The sequence below is a fragment of the Pholcus phalangioides genome, unplaced genomic scaffold (assembly GCF_987345545.1).
Source record: "Pholcus phalangioides strain wild (caught in Gottingen) unplaced genomic scaffold, Ppha-v1.0 ptg000004l_1, whole genome shotgun sequence".
NCBI lineage: Eukaryota > Metazoa > Arthropoda > Arachnida > Araneae > Pholcidae > Pholcus > Pholcus phalangioides.
The window spans coordinates 18335090-18360362 of NW_028301597.1; the positions used below are offsets into that span (position 1 = coordinate 18335090).

The following is a 25273-nucleotide window of genomic DNA, read 5'->3' on the forward strand; positions in this document are numbered from 1 at the left end:
CCTCTCTAACTTCAGCAAATATATCGATACTTTAGCAAATATCGGACGGTAGAGAGAGATAGACGGGTTGAGATAAACGGTTACAGATATTTTCTGAATATTATGCCGAGTTGAACTCCGAAGAGGGTCTGCGTTCGTGTCCCACTAAAGGCCAAGTGACTTTTCTTTCCGAGTTGACCTCGGTAAATATCTGTTTCCTTGAGATATTGAGCTGACAGAAAAGCCGTCTATCTATTTTTTTTAGGCAGTTTCAAATTTTCATTTTTGATAATCGTAATAAATAAGCAATTACAAAAACGTGTTAAGAATTCTCACTCGAATGATCTTTCCTCAGTATTTGCATTAGACTTGACATGAGAAAATTCTTGAATAAGTTCTGCAAACAATCCAGCACGCTCCATTAATTCATCGTAAGTTCCTGTTTCTTCAATTTTACCATCTCTCAGGGTATAAATGAGATCAGCTTGGTGAAGGTATGATATATTATGCGTTATAAGTATCCGAGTCTACAAATTATAAAAAAAATTACAAAAAAAGGTAATTTTTTAAATATATATATATATATAACATTTGTATGATGAGGGTATGAAAAATGTAAAGTTTTAATCAGTTAAAATTAATTTTGTGCACAAAAAAATGTTGAGAGCTAAATAGGAAAACATTTTATGTTCCAATTTTAATAGCACGTTTGTAATGACTCGTTTTATAATGCCACCTTTGAATCAAAACTCTTCCTTATAGAGGAGGCAATTAGTTGAAGATAAGAGCTTCGTACTTGGAACCAACGATAAACGGCAACGAAAAACACTTGCATATAACCGCATTCAATCCCATCAGTTTTATACAATGTGCATATTTTACTGTGGGAAGGGGGGGGGGGGTCCCATTCCTAATATTGTTTGTCAACTATATTGAGTAATCGTATGTTTGCATCTGTATTCTAGGGAGGTTTCGTAACAGCCCCTCTTCCCTCCCTATTATTTTCGATATTTCACGTCAAGTAATAAAACTTGTCCCATCTTTGGGCGTGTCAAATAAACTTACAATTTCCCCAACCATATGTTCTACTTACAACCATGGCTAATCACAATACTGCTCATTTAATCGGCAGGGTTAAGATAAAGGGGCGGGCGGGGGTTGGTGCATCATTGCTACACGTTGGAACCCCCTCTCTTTTTTTTTTCTTCTTTCAAACCGAGCGAAACTCCGGTCTATCGCCATGAGCAATTCACTGCCAATTGAGTTGTGCCGGGAGTGTACATGTGTGTGTATACCTAGCAGTCTACGTGCGCATCTAGTGTTGCACTTCAAACTGCGAGTGAAATGTAATGATTGAATGTTCGTACTATTGTGGGTCTGTTGCTGTCTGTGACATGACTTTGGTGGGAAATCGGATCACATTCATGCCTCGGAGTTGGGAACAGCAGAAAATCCAAGTCTAACCAACCACCACTGTGTAACCGGCGAGGTTCGAACCTAGGCTCGCGTGGATGCGAGTCCATCACTATGCCACACGATGGTGCAGCAGCTGAAACCCAGGCTGATACTTACCAAGGTTTTGAAAATACGCTTGTGAAATTGAAAGCTGTGATTTTATGTAAATATCTTTAAAAGTAAAAGATTCATCTCACAGATAAATAATCTACTCAAAATCCTGGGTGTTTTCATAGAATGAAGAATTCACTGCCACTCACTTTTTGCTTTAGTAAACCATTTTTTCCTATAACATGGTCGAAAATGTGCTTTCCAACGTGAGCATCCACAGCACTTAAGGGATCATCCAATAAGTATATATCTGCATCATGATATATGGCCCGAGCTAAGCTCACCCTTTGTTTCTGTCCTCCACTCAAATTAATGCCCTGAAAATGAATAATAACTAGTGGTTTAGCACCTGTGAATGAATGCTAATGAGCATGATCACGACAAGTTAAATATGGGCTGCTTCAGTTGAAGCGACAGACTCAGAGAGATGATTTTAAGCAATTGAATATCAAGAAAAACACAAGTTGTTATAGAATAAGCTATCACTAACTATGTTTAATAGGTAAAAATTATACAAAAAAAAACCTATATGTGTGATTAGCCATTTTAAAATTAATAAATAAGTTTAAAGAAAAAATAAAAAATCTGAAAAATATATAGATCATACTTTTTCTCCTATTTCAGTGTTGTCTCTGCCAGGCAAAATATCCAAATCTGATTTCAGTGAGCAAGCGTCAAGTATTTGGTCATATTTTCTTCTGTCCATAGGTTTAACAAAAATGATATTATCTTTCAATGTTTGGTTCAAGACCCATGCTTGCTGAGGTACATAAGCAAAACTACCCTGTTGGAAAAGATATTGCTTTACAAAAAAAGAAATCCTTTATAGCAAAATTTTTTTAATAGTTTTTTCCGCTCGTGTCCCCCGCCTTTGGATCATATTTCCTTCTCATGGCATACTGTTTCATCTATGCCCCTCCCTCCTTCACCCTCATCCAAAAGCAAGACCTTTTCTACTTATCGAATCGATTTTTCGAGCAAATTTATGATGAACACAATTTTTGTTAATGAGGTCGATCTATGGATCCCTGGGCTAGCTTCAATGAGCTTCCATTTGGAGGAAGTTATATGCAGCGCCGTTCCAACAACATGGGCCGCCATCCTAAGCAAAGTGATGCTTTCGGATCCCATATTTAGCAGGAAATAATTGCTAACATATTTGCATATTTACTCTGGAAAATCATAGTACAAAATCTCATCGTGTGGGAGGTTTTGGTAAGATATGCGTCCTCCGGGCCATTCCTGGATGAGCCCCAGCGTTAAGAAGGATCTGTTTCTATGTGGGAAGTTTGCTGAATTCTAAAAGTAGTCACATATCCCCCACCCCCCCCCATATAGTCATATGGTCCCCAGTTGATAACTGCTTTAGAGTGAATGAAACTGAAACAATTTTTTTTGAATAATTACTCTTCGGGTGTGGCACAGTAAATAATGAATTTCTCTCCAAACAATTGTTGTTGTTTTTTTTTTTTTGTTTTTTTTTTTTTTGTTTTTTTTTTTTGAGTAAAAAAATTATCAGTACAGTCGAACCCCGATTTAATGCCACCATTTATCTCGTAGAACTTTGGTGCTATAACGAGTTTGGCGTTATATCGAAAGTTTAACACGTTTAATGCCTAGAAATGGAAGATTTGTTCATTGAAAACTTCTGGAACCAAGCGGGTATGGTGTGGTATCAGAGGAGCAATATAACGGGGTTAGACTGTACCAAGAAATTCCATTCATTAGTAAAAAAAAAGTGATACAGTCAGAACAGAGCCGTTATTGAGATTTTTGTGCGGGATGGGGGGGGGTCAGTTTTGACCCCCCCCCCCCCCTCCCACTTCACTAAAATTTTATTACTTTATATCAATATTTTTATTTCCTAAATAAAATTTACCCCGTCCCAAATTTTTCCTCATGGGGGCAGTTTCGCTCTTGGCCGCTACTCTAGATCCGGCCCTGATTCAGAAATTAAAAATATATATATTTCCAAGAATTTAAGTGCAGCTATACTATACCGAACCTCACATAGGCAGTCTTTTTATATTCAGTTGACACTGGATTTTACGAACTGACACGTTTTTTTTACAAATTTCAATTTTACGAACTAATTGTTCACATCCGTACGAGATCGTAAAAATGAGAGTGGACTATCCAAAAATTCTTTCAATGGACATATTGATGTCTATAAAAAAAAGTTAGTAAAAATCTCTTAGAAAAATCTCTGATCAATTCCTTTTACAGTTTCTTCGAAAAAATCGCAACTGAAACACATCAAATAATTAATAATAGAATCGGATGTTGAAAGACAGAAACTATTAACATAGGTTTAAATTTACTTCAACGTCAACGCAACCATTGAGCGTGTACATTTCACCAAGTATTGCTGAACACAGAGAAGACTTTCCAGATCCAACCGGTCCAATAACAGCTACCAGAGTCCCCTTTTTAGCGTAAAAATCCACATCTTTCAAACATGATTTTCCGTTTGGTTCCCAGGAAAATGTTGCTCCTCTTACTGAAACAGCTTCCCCTAAACATATGCAATACGTATCATACATAATCAACATGATACAGTTATATGTGTTTCTGTTAATACACGTGTTTCAACGCAATTAAATTTTTACGAAACAATTGAAAAAAAAAATCTTTAGACAAAAGTTTTCAATAGTGAACTAAACACATATCAGGGAAAGACACACTTTTCTTTCAAATAACTCATGTCAGTCTACTATAATAAAACTGCATATTATGAAGACGTATCAAAATATATCGATTACATGTTTAAAAAATCAATTGTATTGATGGCATATAAAAATTAATTGTTTTTATCGTTGTCTCAACATACCCTCATCAGGTTTCGATCCAATAACTTCATCAATCTCTTCTGAACTAAGAAATTTACTGATTCTTTTCAATGAAATGGAAAGCTGCGAAAGAGTAAATACATCTCATTATACCAGTTTTTTCCTGTCTCCTAATTGAGATTCTCTCTCTCTCTCTCTCTCTAAATACAAATTTATCAGGGAGAGGAAAATGTATATCCATTACCTGCGTTAAATCGGAAGTTATCTCAGGTATATCCAGCATGGTGTATCTGAGAATATTCAACAGATTCAAAGAAACGAAAATTGTCTTTGCATCGAGAGCATTTTCACTTCCGATCATAGTATATGTTGTAAAAGATACAATTGCTATCTGGAAAAGAATACTTAGCATACTTAGAAACATTGTAAGTCAATAATATGAAAATTTAAAATGATTCGTGGAAAGAAAAATTTATTGTTTTTGTTGGGAATTGAACACAAATCAATATACCACAGAGACACGACTGTTTCTTTCCTTATTATAACATTCAGTGTAGAGTGGGGCACTGATTATACACATAGTGGCCTTCAACTCAGAAATAGGCTGTCGCCACCTGGAAACCCATCGCTGAGCATATGTCCCCAGCACAAGAGATGTGCTAGCACCAGAGATATGCTGGGGGACAATGCCCCCCCCCCTCCGTATTTCCGCCCATATCGTGGAGTTCAGAGAGGCTACTATATCTCTAATCAGCGTATTACACTACTATGCGTTTTATTTTTGGAAGGAAATAGTTATGTCTCTCTATCTCTCTAGCCCCCCATCTACATGGAGAATGGAAAAGCTCTTATTTTTCACTCGGTGGTAGGAAAAAAATTCAAGGAATTATGGGAAAAGGGCATGAAACCAGAAAAATGGAGGGAGGCACCAAAGAAGAGGGCGGATATAAATCTTCTTACACCTTTTTTCCCCTATGAGGGATAAAAAAGGTTCATAGCGGGTTCATATATTCACCAAACCAACTCCTATTCATCTGAACCTGGTACATATTAACAGGGCTTCTGCTTGTGCAAGTTACGTTAACCGACATTTACATTGCCTTGTATTAATTTTTTTTTTCAATTAGAAGCATTTTGAACAAAGCTTGAAGGTTTTCCACATCTAGTTCTTGGAGAAAAATGTTTCTCCGAGAGAGAGAGAGAAAGCGAGAGAGAGTTGCATGCATATCGAAAAAGGACAAATAGAGAGATAAGACAGAATGAAGAAAATTGCAAATCTATCTCCCTTCTCCTCCTGAGAAGGGTGGGGCATTACCATTGTAAAAGTTTACCTCGACTTACATCTTCAATCATGGAACAATTTATTGACGTAAGTCGGGGCACAGTATCTCTGTAGATTGGTTATATATGTACATATATTGGTCTGCTTGTCTAGATTGCAAGAGCGCCAGGATTTGATTCCTGGTGGAAACAACAAATTTTTCTTTAATTTACGTTTCTTAAATTTACTTTCCAAAGTTTATCTCTCAGCATTACTATCTAGTAACTCTCTTTTGAAGTGCTGTAATACTAGTTGCTGATAACAATAACATCTTTCTACCTATGTTATGCATATATTTTTATTTTGTTTTTATGTATGAAGTGTTTGTTTTAGCAAGCTCTATCATCATTTAAAGCGGTGTTTCCCTAAGTGGGCAATATCGCCCCCTGAGGGGGGAGGGATGGAAAGGTCCAAGGGGCGATAGGAACTACGGGTATAACATAAGATCCTGAAGAGAAAAATTCTGAAGAAGGTGCGATGGAACGAAAAGTTTGGGAAACTATGGTCTAAAATTTGTCATGTGAGTTCAGAATATTGGAAAGAGAAAATGTGCATAAAATAAATGAATATCAGTAAAGGCCATTTCGTATGACTAAAATAATGATTCTTTGTATAAATTTTTCAATTTTAGTTATTGAAGTTAAGATTACTGGGTAAACAGGAGGCAATCGAAAAAACAAAAAACATCCTAAAAATCATTCTTTACCAAGGATGATGAACAGTTCCAAACAAATGAATAAAATGAAAAGCAGAATTGATAGATCCGAATCGAATTCACTTCATCTTTTCTGATGTCTTCAATTTTCTTCATGAAAGGAATTTCCCAGGCATACAATTTTAATACTTTTATTCCATTTAGAATCTCAGTAAGGAACTTCAGTCTTGAATCTTTGGTCTCCATCTGTTTCGACTGAAAATATTGTACGAACCACCAGATTACACACGCTAGTTCAGCTTAAAAATGTAGTATATAACTGTGCAGTGTATTATAACTATTTCCTTTCATGCATTAAGGAAAATGGGGACTTATGGGACTAATTTTAGTTTCTAATCTGTTTTTTAAAGTGAAATAAACAAATTATTTTTCTTTATTGACGAACACATGTCATATGATAAAAATATTAAAAATAAAAATAAAAATTTAGTTGATTTTGCGGTGACGATCAATTTTATACATGGACTCTTTAATCGGCTCCCAAGCTTGGCGTCTGATGGCCCAGAAAATAAATAAACCTAAAAAACACTGGATATACATACACTATGAAATATTATTGTCTTTAGTCATCAAATACGGAAATTTGGGCCACTAGACCCCTGTCCTATTAGCCCCCAGTTTCCTCTTTATCACAGGAAATAAAAGAAACCCAAATTTTTGAAGAACACAATTGCAAGTAAAATAGTGAACAGACTTTAACAATGAATGTAAGAAATCAAGTTATTTTTCGATACAACGCTCACCTGCACTTTTGCAGCTTTTCTCACAGCAACTGTATTCAGAGCAAGTAGAACACAAATCACTAGAACTCCTGCCAAGAAGGCTGGTCCAAGATATTGCCATAACAGAAAAAGAGTAATGATTATTTTAACTGGCGATCCAAAAGTATGTGTAAAATGACCGCAATACCTTTTTATTCTTTCTATATCGACTGATAAAATGTTTATTATTTCACCACACGTGTAACTTCTTTTTGATGAAGTGGAAAGCTTCAAGGCCTATACCAAAAAATGAAAATATACATCTTTTGAAAAAATATTGAAATGTATCATTGAATGTTCATTTGTTCAAATTAAATATACCTAGATTCACCTAAATCAGTTGATTACTGCTAATATATCAGATTACTGAGAAATTAAAGGTTATTAACTATACAGAAGTAGTAAAATAAATAATTGCCGTTGATTTTGTAAAAGTATTTATTCCATTATCAGATTATCCTCCAAAGCAGACGTTTTTGCGTTGTTCTGCAATGAGCACTCAATAGACTAAAAATGTTCTGCGGTAAATTTCCCGTAATAGTGTTTTCTATGCAGAAAAGTTCTTTTCTTGAAATTCTTTCCAAGACTGTTCTACAACGTATGTAGCAGTTTTTGCCATATTCTGCTTTGGGAGAGGTTATCTGATTTTGCTTTCAAATATGAAAATTCAAAATTTCATATTTTATTTTTGATGAAAAGTTGGGGAGTGGGGATTGCTTTAAAGAACGAAATTAGATGTAGTAAATGATAAAAAAAAAGTATTGAGAGCATAATGATTCAGCATTTTTTTTAGCAATCCAAAGTTTATATCGCTTTTTCGTTTATTATAAAATATGTGAAGAGAATAGTTTTTTCCCGTGACCTTCAAAGAAAGAAAAACTTACTTTTCTATATACCGATGATGAAAGAGCAGACTTAATTTTCACAGAAAATACTACACAGTAAAAGTAACTGATAGCAGTAACTGACTTTCCAGATAATTCTACGATAAATAACAAGGTAGCATAGAAGAATCCTCTCCACATATATTCATTTCCAGACATAAACGTAATAAGAAGACTGAAATAGAAAAAAAATTCATGCATGCACATATGAGCTATTTCAAAAATATGAAAAGAAGAAAGAAAAAGTAAATATAACAGACTCAAAAGTAAATAAGAAAATTTTTAGAAAGAACGCAGGAGAAAACCATGAACATACTCTAATATGAGTGGCGGGGCGAATTGCAAAGCAACTACAACATATTGGAAAATGACAGCATATGCGAAGCTACATCGATAAGCACTGATTAAAGTAATCCCAAGTTTGATGGCAGAAACTTCCTTTTTTTTCTTGGCATCTTTAGTCCTGTAAAAATTGATAAAACAATTAAGTTATGTAGAGTGAAGTCTCACTTCAACGATGTTTGATATAACGATAAACCTCCTTACAACGATTTTTTTTTTCAAATCTTGTTTGGAATTGCTTATAGTCTAATGTTAAACTCCCCTCAATACAACGATCTTTCACTACGATAAACTACTCTATTACTATATTTTTCAATGAGATTTTGAAACTGCTAAAACGATATATTTTACATTTTTGCTCTTTGAAGGGTGTTTAAAACATCGAAATTTTGCATTATCTTCCCTTTGAAATTGTTGATGAAGTTGCCGTGAGAAGCTACTATGTGTGTAGTACACAAAAGTGTTCAGTGAGGAACAACTAACTGAATTTTATTAATCAACGAATCAGTTATAATTTCCTGTTGTGAATAAATGCTTATAAAAGGTATTAATAACGTAAATTTAAAAGAGATGGCAACACAGCATAAATAACGATAACCTCTCTATAACAATATTTTTTCATGATCCACGGAGTATCGTTATATCAAGGTTTCACTGTAAATATATGTAAGAATATGAGATATGAACATAAATTTATGCATAATAATGCATATGCAATAAGCAATAATTTTGTAGCTAATATGAAAAATAGCGTATGAAAGCTTTTTTGAATAAAACAATTGGTGAGTAATTAAAATACATTTTTGCATCTCTAAACTAACATCATCAATTAATAATAATTAAATTGATGAAATGAATAAAAATTAAATTGAGAAGAATAAGGAAAAAAAGACCTTTTCATGAAATTTGAGAATTTCTTCCATATACTTTCAGCTCTAAGATTCTTCGGTAAAGGGGAGAAATCCACTATGGATAAAAGTTTTTTCGTGCCAGCAAATATGTAACTTGAAAGAAACAAAAGTTAGAACTCGGAATAACCAATATGCTTTTATAAACTAGAAACTAAGAAAAAAAATGCAAATAAGCATAAATCAAGCTTACCGATTGAACCAATGGAAAGTTGTGAAAGAAAAAAAAGGTGCTTCCTCAAACGGATCCTGTAAAAAAAAAATTCAGGAAGATAAATAATTGTGACGTTCAAATTTTCAGCAAAATACGTTTGTGGATCCTTATATGTAAATGAACGGAATTTGCAATATCTTATATTTATTTTGTGAATCGAGATATCTCAGAGTCAACCAAAAGAAATTTAACTCTGCAAAATGCATTAAATAAGAATATATTTATTAATGAAAAAAATTAAATAACTAACTTAATTATTTAAAAAAGTATTTTTAAAAAGAAGGAAGGCAAAAAAAAAAAGTGAAATATATTTTTGTATGGTACCTCTGTAAGTTTTTTAGTCTTTCCATCAGAAAATAAGGAAAGAAAAAATTGTACATATATAAGTGGAAAATATATCGCATCAATAAGAAGCTTGAGTGTTCGTTCAGAAGAATAAGTCTGTGAAATAAAAAAAACATGAAATGATAAGAATAATGATTTTTAATAAAATGCTCATCATACATTTTCATCACGTATTATATCAAAAATCATCAGAGACATCAGTTTTGAAAATAGAAAATCAAGATAAAAAAATTTTAAACATTTTTTTTTACTTTTCAACTAGTAAAAAATCCAAAAAAGAAGACTGTCATGAAAATATGTACATTGCATTTTATCTATTGAACAATACACATAAAATATTTGTATGCCACTAAAGAAAACTGATTGTAAAAACTAAAAGAAAATTAAGGAATTTTTTCCCTTTTTACCTATAACAATAAATAAATGTCTTAAGCTTGTTTTTTTTAGATTCATTTAATCAAAGAAATTTATTTTCAATTGGTTCAATAAATAATTTTCTTCTGATGTGTGTGTGTGTGCGTCTCCCTTCCAAGGTTGATCTAAATTTTTTCCTCGTGTAAATAATGTATGATAAGAAGAACCAAAACAAAGATTATTTCCAAAACTGGCAAGTATTCCTGACAATGAAACAGATTCTCTTGAGCTAAGGGTCAATCATTAGTTAGAGCATTCTAATGTCATAGTCTCTCGTGTTGGAGAAAGCTCAATGTTTAAACTCACGCCCATTTGCCCTATAAAAATTCGATTCATTGAACGACAGCTGCAAAAATATAATCAACTTATTTCCAATAATTTTTTAGACCATCAAAAATATAGCATACCATTTGATTTACTACATCAAGAGAAAGCACTAGTATATGTTCTTACTTTTATATACTTGGCACTGAGCAAGAATTAAAATACCTGGATAATGGCTATGATAGTAGATCTATGGATGATGATACTACAAACACTCATGAAGAGCCAAAATAATGTTAATGCTGTTGATGATTTGATGGCACGATTTTTATTTACCATGATCAGTAACAAGGCAAGTACCTGTAACAAATTCTCATAATTAGATACATTCACAAAAGTCCACCTTTTCAATATCATGATCAATTATTATAATTGTTAATTATTTTTTATTAAAAATCAAAATTTTTTGATGAAAAAAAAAACATAAAGACATTTCCTTGATAATACCCAACATAGCAATTTTAAAATGAAGGGTTTCAGAAAACTTGGTGAATATAGCGAGGGCGTTGTGTTGTTTGTTGTTGGGGTTTTTTTTTTTGAATTCCTAGTATGCATTTTTTTTTCTAAGGTATTTGTGACTGGACTTTTTGTTGAAATATTGATTCATAATTATATCTTATATCATTAGTATCCATTTGCTAAATTTTCAAACTCGTTTCCAAATAATTTGATCTATAGCAACATTTCTCAACCTATGGTCCGCGACGATGACGGTGGTCCGTAAGCGGACTTGATAATTCGACTCTGAATGAAAAATTATTCATTTGTTCTAATTGATATTAATAATATCCATATGCGTTTTCAAATAAAAATTGTAACTTCATATTTAGGTTCACTATATATTATCAAAGAAAATGCGAGATATTTGCAAGTTGGCTAATTGCTGCAAAATTGGGTGAAGGGTCGAAAAATAAAGGGCTGCTACAAACCGAAGTAAACAAAAATTTATTTGTCGAAGAAACATTCAATTTTGACCATATTCCGTTGAGAAAAATAAGTGGGCGCTGAACTAGGATCTCTTAAATACGGTAAAATACAGGATGTCGCCAATCGTCATCAAAAGCGTTCCCATAAGTCGACAAAATCCCCTATTGTCGTGAAATCACTGAAAAATTGAGGAAAAGACGTTGAACCTGACAAATACGTAAGATGATACTTGTATTTGTAACCCGCCTTACCCTTGTGGGGTCATGATATAAACCATGGTTTCATGTAGTTAGGAATGCAATATCTTCTCTCCACGAAAAAGTTGTTGTATAAAATATTAAAAATAAATTAAGAGAAAGTTATTTACATTAAAAAAATTATATAAAACACATAAAATAAAATAAATATAAGTATATTAAAATATTGAGAGGTAGAGGTTCTTTCTGCACATAATGCCTTCAATAAATAATACTTACATGAACAATAACTTTTGAACTCGTACTACAATACAAAACCGTATCAGGTTTGCTTAATTTACTTTTTCTGTGGATAGCCAGGATCATAAGTTCTGAAAAGCTCAGGCATATCAACAGCACAGATAATACCTGAGGAAAAAGTCAGTTATTAAGATATAGAATAAATTTTTAATGGAAATTTGTTACATAGACATCAATGCTATTTATAAACAAAATATTCTTCAAAATAAATTCTTCATTTTTTAATATTTTACAAAAATATGCTTTAGAAAAATCAATTGTGTTTTGCATTTAAACATTTTAAGTGTCCATACTGCCTCTGTCCGGAAGAAATAATGAACAAAAAACTCATTCATACATTCGTTCAATCATTCTTTCTTTATAGTATATATTTACCATTTTTGTAATTACAGTTCCCAACCAAGGAAAAGGCTGACTTGTATGATGCCAGAATGTACTGCTCAAGGAGATAATCAATATGACAGAGAACAAACAACAAGGCATTAAAACTAAAATAGACTCCTGGAAACATTGTGTGAAGTCTGGGCTGTCTGTGTACCATGTTAAATTGTTATCCTGAAAATAAAAAAAAACAAATTAAAATTTAAAATCAAATTTGATTTCATGTGATAATGTTCATCTAATCAGCCTGCTTATCCTTATTAAAAAATACCACTTAATAAAACGTTTAAAAAAGTATGAGAAAAAATTTAATTATATACCATATTTTAACAATAAAATTTTATGGACTCGTCAACAAAAAAAATGTATTTTACATTTTAATTTTTTTTTAATTTTATCTACTGACTCTTCTTTAAAGAAGCAGATTTGATAATATGTTATGTACTAACAACTGTTCAAAAACTCAGTATTATTATTTTTTATTTTTTGTCATTAATTATATATATATAGAACAAAAACGATCTATCAAATAAGTTGCATAATATAGCCATTCATTATTATCATTATATTATTTACTAGCTATAATACCCGGTGTTGCCCGGGTTTTCTTCAATTGCTGGGAGGAAAAGAGTGGCATAAAAAGTGTCATCATAAGGTAATAAACATGTCTGAAACGCATCGTTTGAGAACCACGGTAACCAAAGTACACATTCCGAAAGTGATTGTTGGGGAGCAGGAACCATTGTTGCCCGACAGTTTTTTGCCCATTTAGGGCATTTGCCCAACTCTGACGAACTTTTAAAGTAGCTTATCGTTATCAAGTCGGGTCCCGTTTGGTATATATGCAAAATTTGGCGACGATACATCTAAAATTGTAGATTTGTGTATAGAACATATACACAAACACACACAGACAGAAAATAAATTATATATATTTTTTTTTTTCATTTATTATCATTTTCTTTTTTATTCTACATTTCATAATGATGTAGATAAAGGGTTAAAGAGAGTTCAAAATTTGGTGATTACTCAATTAAAATACCTCTATAGAGATATTTTTCATTGTTGATGTTGCTATGAACTGTTTTTTTAATATTTATATGAAATTAAAACCACAAAATATTTATCCTTTTCTTTATTAGTATAAGTATTTTTTCCGATAAATTAAGAATTTTCAGTTTTCCCTGTAAAGAAAAGAAAGACGTCCTTCTTTCAAATATTTTTTTTCTCTCTCAATCCTTTTTATCTTTTTCTTTAAAAAAAGTCACAATCAAAAAGAAAAGAAATTCAAACCGATTGCCTTTCATACTAATTAAAGTTAAAACATGCAAATAAGGACATGGAAACTGAATGAGAAAAAAATGTATAAGAAAGAATAAAAGTGTCAAGTACCCAAAAGTTTTTGCAAAAACTTCCCGCGCTGGACGGCATGAACATCATGCGCAACGATCCTTGCTGAATTCACAATACTTATCACAGCCGTCAGTGACTGCAGAAAAATTGTATATAATGAAAATGAAGTAGTTTTCTTTTGCGTAGACAGTAAAAATTTGCGTTGGTACAGTAAAAATAAAGATAACGGGTACATCGTTTAAGATAAGAAGTAAAATAATCAACAATAAATGGATAATAATGAAGTGTCGTAAATTATTCTTGACAGAAAGACGTCAAAAGAAATACAAGCGTGTAGGGAAAGGAAGAAAAAATAAAAACGGAGGACAAGGTAAGAAAAACATATACAAGAAAGATCAATGAAAAATTAGATTTTTGAAAGTGTTATTACCTCATTTAAAAAGATCTTGATGCTTTATTGTTCTGAAGTCTTCAAGGCTCGCTTTTACTTTGTTCGGGATATAAGATAAGCCGCTTTTACACCGGAAGATGACAACTCTTTCTGTGTAAACCGGTTTCTTATCCTCCCAATGCTACATAACATGCGGCAAATAATAATAACACCATATATAATAGACAACAACAAATATCAAAGGGAGTCAGCAGTGCAAATTACAATGAAGGTCAATCTCTGCGGAAGCCGTAGCTAGAGAGAACGAAACTGTAGCCCCCTCCCACCACAGGGGGATGGCTCTTGGACCACTATGCACTGCTCTAGGAAAGGCGCCAAATTAGAGTTGAAAGGCAAAAAAAACTAAGTCGGCCAAAAAACACGTAGTGAGGGGCGCACAAAAAATAAGTTTTCGTGAAATAATTTATGAAATTTTATAAAAAAAAAGATTCACAGATAATGGATTATCGCTGTGGGTAGAAAAATCGACATTTTTTCAGCAAAAAAATTACAAACAATCATTCCCTTTCTCTTAGTAAGATTCCTTCATAGGTTAATTACCCGGGTGGACCCATGCGTTAAAACGGCACTGATTGGAACACCTGCCAGCTTTGCTAGAGCTGAATAAAAACTTTTATTTCCGTCTTTCCGTAGTACCAAAGGATCCTCTTCATTTTACAAATAGTGGGCACATTCTCTTTAATTTCACCTTCACAGACCTGTAGTTTCTTTGCGCACAGAATTTCGATAGCCAAAGCCACATTCTGCAGTAGGGCCCTTAGGCTGCGATCTTTAGTGGGCCCTTAGGTCAAACTCTTCATGGAACCCCTCTACTATGAATATATAGCGTGAAAAAAATGATGCGAATCATCTCGGTCCCTGACTGAAGCCCTGTCAGCCCCATCCCTTGCAGGGGCCATACGGGGACCTCATTCGAATAGGGATTGCACGATAATACCTGGTACAATGATTCGTAACAATAAATATGTACATTAAGAGCAGAGACCTACACAGGGAGGGGAATGAGGGACCGTGCTCCCCCCCCCACCTCCAAGCATTGAAAAAAGTTCAATATTTCAGTTCAAAAAAAATAAAATATTGAAAGAAAATACCTATTATATATGCCATTTTCTTCAATTTCTGGTAATTTTAATGCTTTTTGAAGGGTGGTTACACAGTTTCTCGGGAACACAATTTTTGTACCCCACGCCTTTTGTGGTCCTCCTCCAAAGTTGTACTTTGTTGTTGTTGTACTCGTTGTACTCCAAAGTTGCGTACGCCCCGATTAAGAGGTGGGTGACGAAGCCCTATTTCATTTTTTCCCTGGGGCTATGAGGCTGTTGAGACGACAGTAAGACATATTTTTTTAAATAAATATTCAAAAAGTTGCAATTTGTTTCAGTTCCGTTGAACAGCCTCATTATCATCAAAGGGTTCCGCTGAACACCATTATAACCATCAAGGGTTCCGCTGAACACCATTATAACCATCAAGGGTTCCGCGAGGAACTCTACTTTTGATATCCCTGGTTTAGAGGGGGTGAAGGTTTTACATATCTCCAAAGAAAAGGTTATAATTCTCCTGTAAAGGTATTTCAAGGAGCTCGCGATTCCGTTATTTATTTATTTATTTTTTACACTAAAAATTACATTGGAGGAGAGGTCTATGAAAAATCGTGGCCCAAGTGATGATAAATATCTCAACCTATGGGTTCAGTTCCCCCCAGTGTCGTCTTAACGCATAGGCCAACCCGGGCACGACCAACACCATTTATATCAGAAGGCCTACACGCGAAGCTCGTAACGTCACTGAGAAGGTCATCTCACTTATAGCAGTTGAATATAGCAGGTCGACGCATGCGCCGTCTTTACTCTTTTTTGTAGTATATCCAATGGCTATAGGTGAGATTAGAACCCCTCAGTATATGAAGGCGTCTTACCTTCTTTAGTGATGACGTCACAAACTTCGCGCGGAGGCTTTCTGATATAGATAGTGTTGGCACGGCCCGAGGGCCTCATGAAAATGAGACCTGGAAAAAATATTCGAGAGTAAGCATGTGCATTGGTAGGCGAGCACTTATAGTCAGGTAGAGACCTCAGAAAAATCCCTTAGCCTGAGAGCCCATGAGGCCCTCAAGGTGGCCATGATGTTTCCGGGTGCGAGAGCCTACTGGTCAATCACGATTGACGAGTTGCCGACTACTGGTCTAGGTAGAGGTACTGGCGTAGTTCTCTGGTAGCCGGTTGGAAATAGGAGCCTACCATGTACACTTACCCCCGAAAAATCATAGTGTCTCAGATACCATTACCATACGTAATACATTCAAAATTCGGACATTGCCCTGATCATTATTTAACGACACTGGCAAATTCGCGAAATGGCCATCCCCGTCACGTGTTAGCCAATTGCAGGCTTTTGCTGTAACATATACGTTCAAACTAAAAGGTTATCGGTGCTTTAATCTTACGCAATATGTTAAAGAGCAAGGAAAGTCTATGTTATAATATTTTGTTGTCGGGTTATTGGAAAAATTTTATTCCTCAAATTAGCCAAATTTATAAGTGAGAATTATGCGTTACTACAGACTACAGATGAAGGAAATTACGGGGATTTATTTTCGAATGTTCCCTATATATGTGTGCTGTAGCAGGCCCGTCATTTAGGGGGGGACAGGGGGCCGTTTCCCCCCTCCCTGGCTTTTGAAAATACACTACAAATGGTATATTTATATACAAATATATATATATGCGTACCTTTAGTACATGCTCTTTGCACCCCCCCCCCCCCCGCCGCTGGAAAAAGTTGAAATGACGGCCCTGTGCTGTAGATACAGTAAATCATATCACATGTAAAAATAATTATTTTATTTCAATAGACATTTTACATACATGAGAACGTCACTTACTTTATGTTAGAAAACAAAATTTATTTTTCATTTGACAGACATATGTATATTAATAAGAAATCTATAACAATATAGATTGAGATCATAAATAATTATATGAGTCCAGCATCTTTAGCCATTCCATTGAATCTGGAATGCTGATCTTCTAACAGTTCACTAGGACTTCCGATTTCAGCAACACGGCCATCATCCATAACAACAATCCTAAACATATACAATACACTTCACTTAGTTATCACTGGATGAAAATTATTCCAAAATCAAAATAAAAGTTAATTCGTAAATAAATAGATTTTTGAGAACCAATTTCAGAAAAAAAAAGGGAGGTTCACAAAAAAAACTGTCATGTTTTTTCATTCTCGAATCCTTCAAATGACGGATAAGATAGTTTGTCTGAGGTCTGATAAGCTCTGAGGTCTTTAAATGCATGCAATAACGAAATTATAATTCATTGAGAGAGAGATGTACTTGCATGTTTTTTACCGTATCCGATTACAAAAGTTATTGCACTAGACAACATATTTTTAAAAAAAAATTTCTGTTCCTTGAATAAAAATAGTAAATTCCTATGTAATTCGGTGTGCTGAAAACGTATCTGACCATAAGAAAACTGAATTTGCTCCGGTTTTCTTTGTATATAGTTGCGCATATAACATATATATAATAGTACAATACAAATACATTGAAACACAACGGAAAAAATAATGAATATGCAAAAAAAAAACCAACAAAAATATATAGAAATCTCGCAAATGTAGAGTAATATTAATATGCATAAAAACGCAACAAAAATGCATAAAAACAAAACAAAAATGCATAGAAAAACAAATATATTGCAGCACTATAGCTCATTCACATAGTAATATCTCCGATAAAAAGGTCGATAGGATTTTTTTCATAGAGATATTCGTGTTAAGCAGGTCAAAACCATTAGGAATTGTGTATTTTCATGTCGGCGATTTCATTGTTGTCCACAGACACTTCTCGTAAAGCACTTTTCTAACACTTTGCATGATAATACAGTCGACACTCGTTACAACGACCGTTCCATTATAACAGTACGGAAAAAAGTCCCAAATATTTTCCTATTTCTACCATGTTATTTTTTATCCAATACAATGACCGGTAAATGTCATTCAATCCTTTACAACGACCAAACTCATCTCTGCTCTCGTTCCTTTTTTTTTGTTTTGGTTGTAGTCGAAGAGGTTTGGTACGTCTTTCTTGTCATCGTTGTCGTTTCTTGTTGTTTACCTCACAAATCATTTTACGGTCAAAAAAGATGTCACATTGATTGATCGAACAAAAGACTGTGACACTATGAAGCATTTTTTTTTTTCGCGGAGTTAATATTGCAATAGGTGCATTGTGCATGCTGTGTAAAGTCTAATACTGATTGGTAAAATTTAAAATTGATGTTTAATAGGGTTTGCTAATAATGGGCACTTCGAAAATAATATGATGTAATTCCGAAAAAACATTATTGGGTTTTCTAAAATTTTACCAAATAAAATTTAAAAAACAATTGAGTAAAATATTATAATATTATAAATATAATACTATTTAGTATATAATTTTTAGTATATAACACTATATACTAAATATAATACTATTATAAATTTTGAGGCTCCCTTAAAACATTGAGCTCTGGGCAAATGCCCATGTTGCCCATGCCGAAGCTAAACTTTATAACTTTTTAAAAGTTCGATATAATGTCCTACCAATATAAAGTTCGTTTGAAATGGAACGAAGAGGGCTGTTATTACGAGCGTTGACTGTATATCCAAAAAAAAGTCAATAGAACTTTTCCCATCCATGATGATATTCATGTTCAGTTTGTCCAAATCATTCGGAACTGTATATTTTCATGCCGGACGAAATTACATTGTTGTCCAATGCTATTTGCAATTTTCAAATTAGTATAGAGAATAAGATTAGTGAATAAATGAAGCAGCTACCTGTCATAATCCATGATAGTGTTCAGCCTGTGTGCCACTGTAATGACAGTGTGATCTTTGAATTCATTCCGGATGGTATTCTGAATAAGTTGATCAGTCTCTACATCTACTGCAGCTGTAGCTTCGTCAAGAATCAAAATCTTGGTTTTCTTCAATAAGGCACGAGCAAGACAAACCAGCTGCCTCTGTCCAACACTAGTGAACAGAAGTATCAAATACATGAACTAATAATCTACTGAATATCTAAATTGTAAGGCACTGTACAATTGAGGCATTGATTTAACCTCCCCCCCCCCCAAGCGGCATTGACGACACATCTCACTTCCCCCCCCCCCCTTAGAAAGCCTCTTATTTTATTGAAAAGCTGAGAAATTTTGTAAAGTTGATTTCTAAACGGAACGCTTTTCCCTCTACCCCTTACTTCGCACCTGATGAAAATCAGAGGAAAGCCTAAAAGAAAGATGTCTTTCTGAGAGGGTTTAAGTGACTTCTACTATTCCGTCGAAAGGGTTAAAAAATCAAATAGATTTTTTTCATAATTTTTATTCATTAAATTGTAGAAACTGTTACATTGGGGGTCAAGATGATCACAGATATGCACAGGGACCTCAAACATTTGTTTTTGTTTCGTTAGGTTGGTCGTTAAACAGCGTGTCCCGGAACTCTATTGCTAAAATGGGACGGGGGATACATAGTAAGCATCAAGACAAATAATTTTTCTCAATGAAACCTAGAGTTGCGAAGACTTTTTTTTTAAGTCACTGGCAACCAAAAAGGAAGAAAAAAAAATGCCCTAAAGTAACCGTAAAACATTGGGAACTTTACACGATATATAATGTACAACTTGAAACAAATGATCATTTAAGAGCATAAAGATAAATCTGTATTATGTGATTAACATAAAAAAAATTCCATTAGCATCAAAACATAGGATTGGTGGGGTCTCAAACACTAAATTCACTCAAGCATACCTCAGATTGCTTCCACCTTCAGAAATTTCATGCTGCAGACCTTCAGGAAGGGCCTTCACAAATGACTTCAAATTAGCCTGTTCCAGACTGGACCAAAGCTCTTCATCTGTATGGCAACCATTAGGATCAAGATTCAGCCTCAGTTCACCAGTGAAAAGGACAGGATCCTAAAATAAGTTACATATTGAAACTTTCAATCAAAATCAAATAGACCATTGACACAGATGATGCTTTGTAACCGTAAAAATGATCTATTCGTCCATGTACAGCAATACCTGTGGTATAATAGTAAGTTTTGACCTTAATTGATGAAGGCCGATTTTAACCACATCTACACCATCAATTACAACAGAACCACCAGCAGGTTCAAGGATACGAAACAGAGCCAATGTTAATGAAGATTTTCCTGCTCCAGTGCGGCCTACAACGCCAACCTAAAAAATATAGATTAAATTACTTATTAAAACTTTTTATCCCCATTTAGAAAATAAGATATAAATAAAATAAAAACATTTTTCTTGAAAACTGTTTAAAACTAAATTTTTTTTCACAACATATGACTATAAAGACTTGTCTTGTGATCATAAGTCATTTGTCAGTTTGCAACCAAACAACTGAATCAAATAATTATACTACTTCTTTGGTTCTGTATTCCTTACGTGCTACGCGCCTAACTTCTAACACCTGGCTGGTATGGTTTTGAAACACAAAATTTTTCAAAGTCCTATCTGTTGAACTTTTCTATTTTTAACTTTTGCTCTAATTCCTTTACAATATAACACAACATAGCTGCCAACTTTGGTGAATGAAAATTAGATGGGTTTTCGAGCAGATCCAAATTCTTTGCAAAAATAAATATAAAAGGAATTTTAGAGAAACACAGGGATTTTTCATTAATAAAATAAAACTTGTAGGTATCCCCCCCCCCCTTGTAAAAACGTGACAAAGAGCAGGCCATCGCGATTAGCGCCAAGTTGCCAATCATCGTCATCCAGTAGGTTAAATTACATTAGCCGCTTCTAATAAGATTGAAGTTTACTTCGCCCATTTTGATTCTTTTATCCAGATTTTTTTTCCCCTGATACTCTTCCAGTTACCATTAGAGTACGCGGAGGGGGGGGGGGGCAGCTAGGCAAGATTGTGATGTTTTCAACGTAAAAACCAAAAAAAAAATTAATTTTTAATGTCTAAAATTTTAAATTAGTTTAAACATCTATGTCATATCGTTGTCCTTAGACATCGTTCGTTGCCAATTTAGACTGACCTAAATGTTACACAGTAACTGTGCTACTACTGTCATGCCCCCCCCACAACAGTAGGGCTGTTCACAACCCTGGACCGATGCAAAGCAACTTATGAACGAATTTTAAGTTATTATTTCTTGATATATTTGACAGTATATTCATTGATGTCGTAATAACGAAAAATCGCACTAACCACTAATGAAGCTAACCTTTGTCAATATCTCGAATTTTTCCCTTTTAATTTTTTAATTTTTGTTTTTTCACGCTATAAATTCACTATAGAGAGGCCCCTACAAATTGTGGCCCGGGGACCCACCAAAGATTCCAGTCTCTCCCCAGGGGTCCTGCTCCAGAATATGGGACCATGACTATTTTCTGAGAGCATATCTCTAGATCAGAGGTTCCCATACTTTTTGTTCTATCGCCCCCTTCTTCAGAATATTTTTATATGAGTTACTTACCCCGACCCGGCGAATGTGATTCGCCATACGGGGAATATTTTTGTATATCCAACTCAAGCCAATCCATAGGATCCTATTATACCCATAGACTAAAGATATACTATTATTACTCTATGGTTATACCCGTAGCTTCTACCACCCCCTGGACTTTTATATCGCCACCAGGGGGCGATATGGTTCACTTTAAGAAACACTGCTCTAAATAAATTCGCTTATCAGTAAGTTCTTCGATATAAGATCGGGGTTGTTTATTTATTTTTTGTTTTTGTTTTTTTAACCCCATAAAGTTCTCGTGGATAAGTTATGTCACTCATGGAAGGAAGCTCACTTCACTACAAAGCTCTAATCCTTACTGTTTGGGGGGAGGGGGGAGAAAAGAAACAGAGTCACTATGGGATGGTTTTATTACAAAGGTAAAAGTGACAATAAGTAGTCCTCCAATACCAAAAATATTCTGATTCATTCCATAGCAAAGCGACCAAAAAATAGATGGTTAGTTGCATGACCTACTCGGATTTTTTTTTAATTCGGCACACATACAGGTAGTGCCAAGGCATGAGAACACCCAAATTTTCAACGATATGCTCCGCGTATTTGTGGAGCTACATGAATTTGAATTTTGTGGAACAATTGAAAAAAAACAAAAAAGGATTTTGCTCTTTTTCTTTCGTACACAGCTGTACTGAAGCAATGTAGGAATGATAGATATCTATGAAAACAGTATATTCAGGATAAAAATATTGTAACATCTAAGTAGAAAGTAAGAGAATCATACCCCACCTTGAACTTGAGCTTCTAATTTTTGAAATTTCTAATTTTATCGGATGTCCGCCATTATTTTCAACAAAAAAGATTGAAAAAACCAGGGTTTTCAAATTTTACTGTTGTAACAGTGGTATTTGTTGAAACTTTCCGTTAACTCAGTTTCTTTGTGTCGCGTTACTTCTTTGGAAATATTTTAGCTCAAAGGTCGTTCTTTGAGCAGAAAATCAAATTTCAGCCATTTTGCCAGCCATTTTTCTCAGAAAGGGCATGGAGATAGAGCTTTCCATTTCATTGGATACAAATAACAGATATATTTGCTACTTATAGCAAAAGAATTTACTTTTGGGAAATAAATACATAAATAATATACGTATGTGTGAGCCTGTCATTGCTTTTTTTAGACAAATTCATCACACTTTTTAATAAAAAATTATTTATTAGTATTTTTAACTAAGAAAAAAAACTATTTTTTTAATCTTGTTGGGACGTTGCGAGTTTGACACCCCCTGCTCTAGAACCATAATCAAAATATATATTTATGTATTTATTTCCCAAAAGCAAATTCTGTTTTAATGAGTGGCAGACATACCTGTTGTTTGTATCCAATGAAATGAAAAACTCTACCTGCGTGACCTTTCTGAGAAAAATGGCTGGCAAAATGGCCGAAATTCGATTTTCTGTTCAAAGAGCGACTTTTTGAGCTAAAATATTTCCAAAAAAGTAACGCGACACAAAGAAATTCAGTTAACAGAAAGTTTCAACAAATACCATTGTTACAAGAGTAAAATTTAAAATCTTTTCTCAATCTTTTTTGTTGAAAATAATGGCGAACTTTCGATAAAAGTCTGAAATTTCAAAAATTAGAAACTCAAGTTCAAGGCGTGGTATGATTCTCCCACTTTCTACTCATATGTTACAATATTTTTATTCTGAATATACAAAAAATACTGTTTTCATAGATACCTATTACTCCTACATTCTTCAGTACAGCTGCTGTACAAAAAAGAAAAAGGAGCAAACCCTTTTTTTTTCGGTTTTAAAATCGTTTTACAAAATTCAAATTCATGTAATGCCACAAATACATGGAGCAGGTCGTTGAAAATTTGGGTACTCTCACACCTCGCAATTAACTGTACGTTTGCGGAATTTGAAAAAAAATCCGAGTACGTCGTGCAATCCGAGTACGTCGTGGTTGAGTTACTGTGAAATAAGCCGTCTACAAGTTCACACCACTGAGATGAACGGTTACAGTTTCAGCCCAGAATTTCTGTACTATTGCGCTAGCAATGAAAAAAATCCATATTCTTTGAATAAAGTTTTACAAAACATGCATTAAAATTAAAAATTTTACTGCATTTTAAAAAGTGTTTATAGCGGATTTTTCCTGCAAACCTTTTCGTTGCTTGAAATGTCCAATGTTACATCACGTAGACTGAGTTCCAAACCATCTCTGTACCTCGTACTATAATTATTTAATTTGATGCTGCCAATATTTGGCCAAGAAGACCCAGGACGAGTATCTGGTATATCCCAAGGAGCCTGTCAAAAAAATAGAGAAGATTATTTTCGCATGATTAAATAGATGCATTATTTTTAAAATTGGAAATAAATTTTACAATGCACAATTGTGAATGCAGAAATATTGAAAAGTATAATTTACTGATAATAAGTCATAAGAAACGAAAGTGATGGTAAAACATAAACAATTAATGATGGTAAATCGAGTTGTAATATTAATCTGCAGGAATTATCACATAGCAACACAGTACCACTGCCGTTTTTTCTCCACAATTCACAAATAGTTCTTCTGTTTCTGACTTTCTCAGCATGTAATTTTAATCGAATTTTGAAATTTACTCTTGAAAAATTTATAATGCCTCATGTACAGTAGAGCTTGGTTAATATTAATTTTGGATAGTTTGAACTCTTAAGAACTTGAGTATCCAATTTGATGTTCAAATCTCTTGTTTAATTCAAACCTTTTTCGAATTTTTTGAATAATTCGAAGTTGGAGGGGAAAAACCATGATTTTTGTACTAGAAAATCTAGTTTGGAAAAATTCTACAAATAGAGAAAAGTTCTACACACATAGAGTTTGTGCTTTTCTCGATCAAGTTGTTGAACAACAAATTTTTAAATACTATATTAATAGAAATTTGATAATTCAATTTTTCTCCACTCTGTTTTTTATCGTTTTGTTAATTAAATATGCATTTTAATATTGTTCAGCTGGAGTGCATCGTGAATGTGTATCACTCCATACATTTTTCAACCTATAGATCAAGGTGTACAATTTAAAATGTGAATCTTTTCGTCGTCATTAAGAGTATGGAAATCATCGGAAAGTTCAGATCGTAATGTGGGAATCGTTAACTAAATTATTTCATTAATTTTTATATCATCAATTATTAATTTCCTTGATGCATAAAAATTATAAGCAAAATTCAGGAAACAATATTCAGATGACCATAAGCTGTTTCCGTAAATAAGGGCTTGATCAAGAAATCCTGCAGTGATGCTGATTCCAGAACAGTTGAATAATGTAGCAACCAAGATCAATTATTATAATTATTAATTATTAAAATTTGGGAACACTTTCGTAACTGATAATGAAATTTCAATAATTGATAATTATCATATTACTTGAATGTTGGTGATTAAGTTGCAATTTTTATTCATTTTACGGATCCTGGATAGATTAATTTTCAACGACTTCATGCCTATCAATATGGAGACAAATACAATAAAAAAACAACCTGATCTGCATTATAACTGCCACAGAGGAAATCACTAAACCTTCTAAACCTTCTAGAAATCGC

The 25273-nt window shown here is 33.7% G+C and overlaps 2 protein-coding genes across 2 annotated transcripts in view; both read right to left on the bottom strand.

The window, feature by feature from the left end:
• The window catches only part of LOC149086693 (ATP-binding cassette sub-family C member 3-like), a 36025-nt gene extending 22150 nt beyond the window's left edge, over positions 1-13875 (bottom strand). Inside the window, exons 1-17 of the mRNA XM_089231048.1 lie at positions 13760-13875; positions 12362-12541; positions 11966-12094; positions 10728-10862; positions 9804-9920; positions 9459-9514; positions 9251-9361; positions 8332-8478; positions 8016-8190; positions 7114-7368; positions 6362-6565; positions 4579-4725; positions 4376-4457; positions 3867-4060; positions 2153-2329; positions 1695-1862; positions 316-506 (exon numbers count right to left, since the gene is read on the bottom strand). Coding sequence (XP_089087174.1) covers positions 316-506; positions 1695-1862; positions 2153-2329; positions 3867-4060; positions 4376-4457; positions 4579-4725; positions 6362-6565; positions 7114-7368; positions 8016-8190; positions 8332-8478; positions 9251-9361; positions 9459-9514; positions 9804-9920; positions 10728-10862; positions 11966-12094; positions 12362-12541; positions 13760-13807 — 2516 coding nt within the window. The 5' untranslated portion in view covers positions 13808-13875. The remainder of the gene's footprint in view (positions 1-315; positions 507-1694; positions 1863-2152; positions 2330-3866; positions 4061-4375; positions 4458-4578; positions 4726-6361; positions 6566-7113; positions 7369-8015; positions 8191-8331; positions 8479-9250; positions 9362-9458; positions 9515-9803; positions 9921-10727; positions 10863-11965; positions 12095-12361; positions 12542-13759) is intronic.
• A 3122-nt stretch (positions 13876-16997) lies between these two features.
• LOC149086694 (ATP-binding cassette sub-family C member 1-like) overlaps positions 16998-25273 on the bottom strand; it is a 50971-nt gene continuing 42695 nt past the window's right edge. The window contains exons 27-31 of the mRNA XM_089231050.1: positions 23847-23993; positions 20260-20418; positions 19985-20151; positions 19014-19208; positions 16998-17259 (exon numbers count right to left, since the gene is read on the bottom strand). Of these exons, the coding sequence (XP_089087176.1) occupies positions 17148-17259; positions 19014-19208; positions 19985-20151; positions 20260-20418; positions 23847-23993 (780 nt within the window). The 3' untranslated portion in view covers positions 16998-17147. The remainder of the gene's footprint in view (positions 17260-19013; positions 19209-19984; positions 20152-20259; positions 20419-23846; positions 23994-25273) is intronic.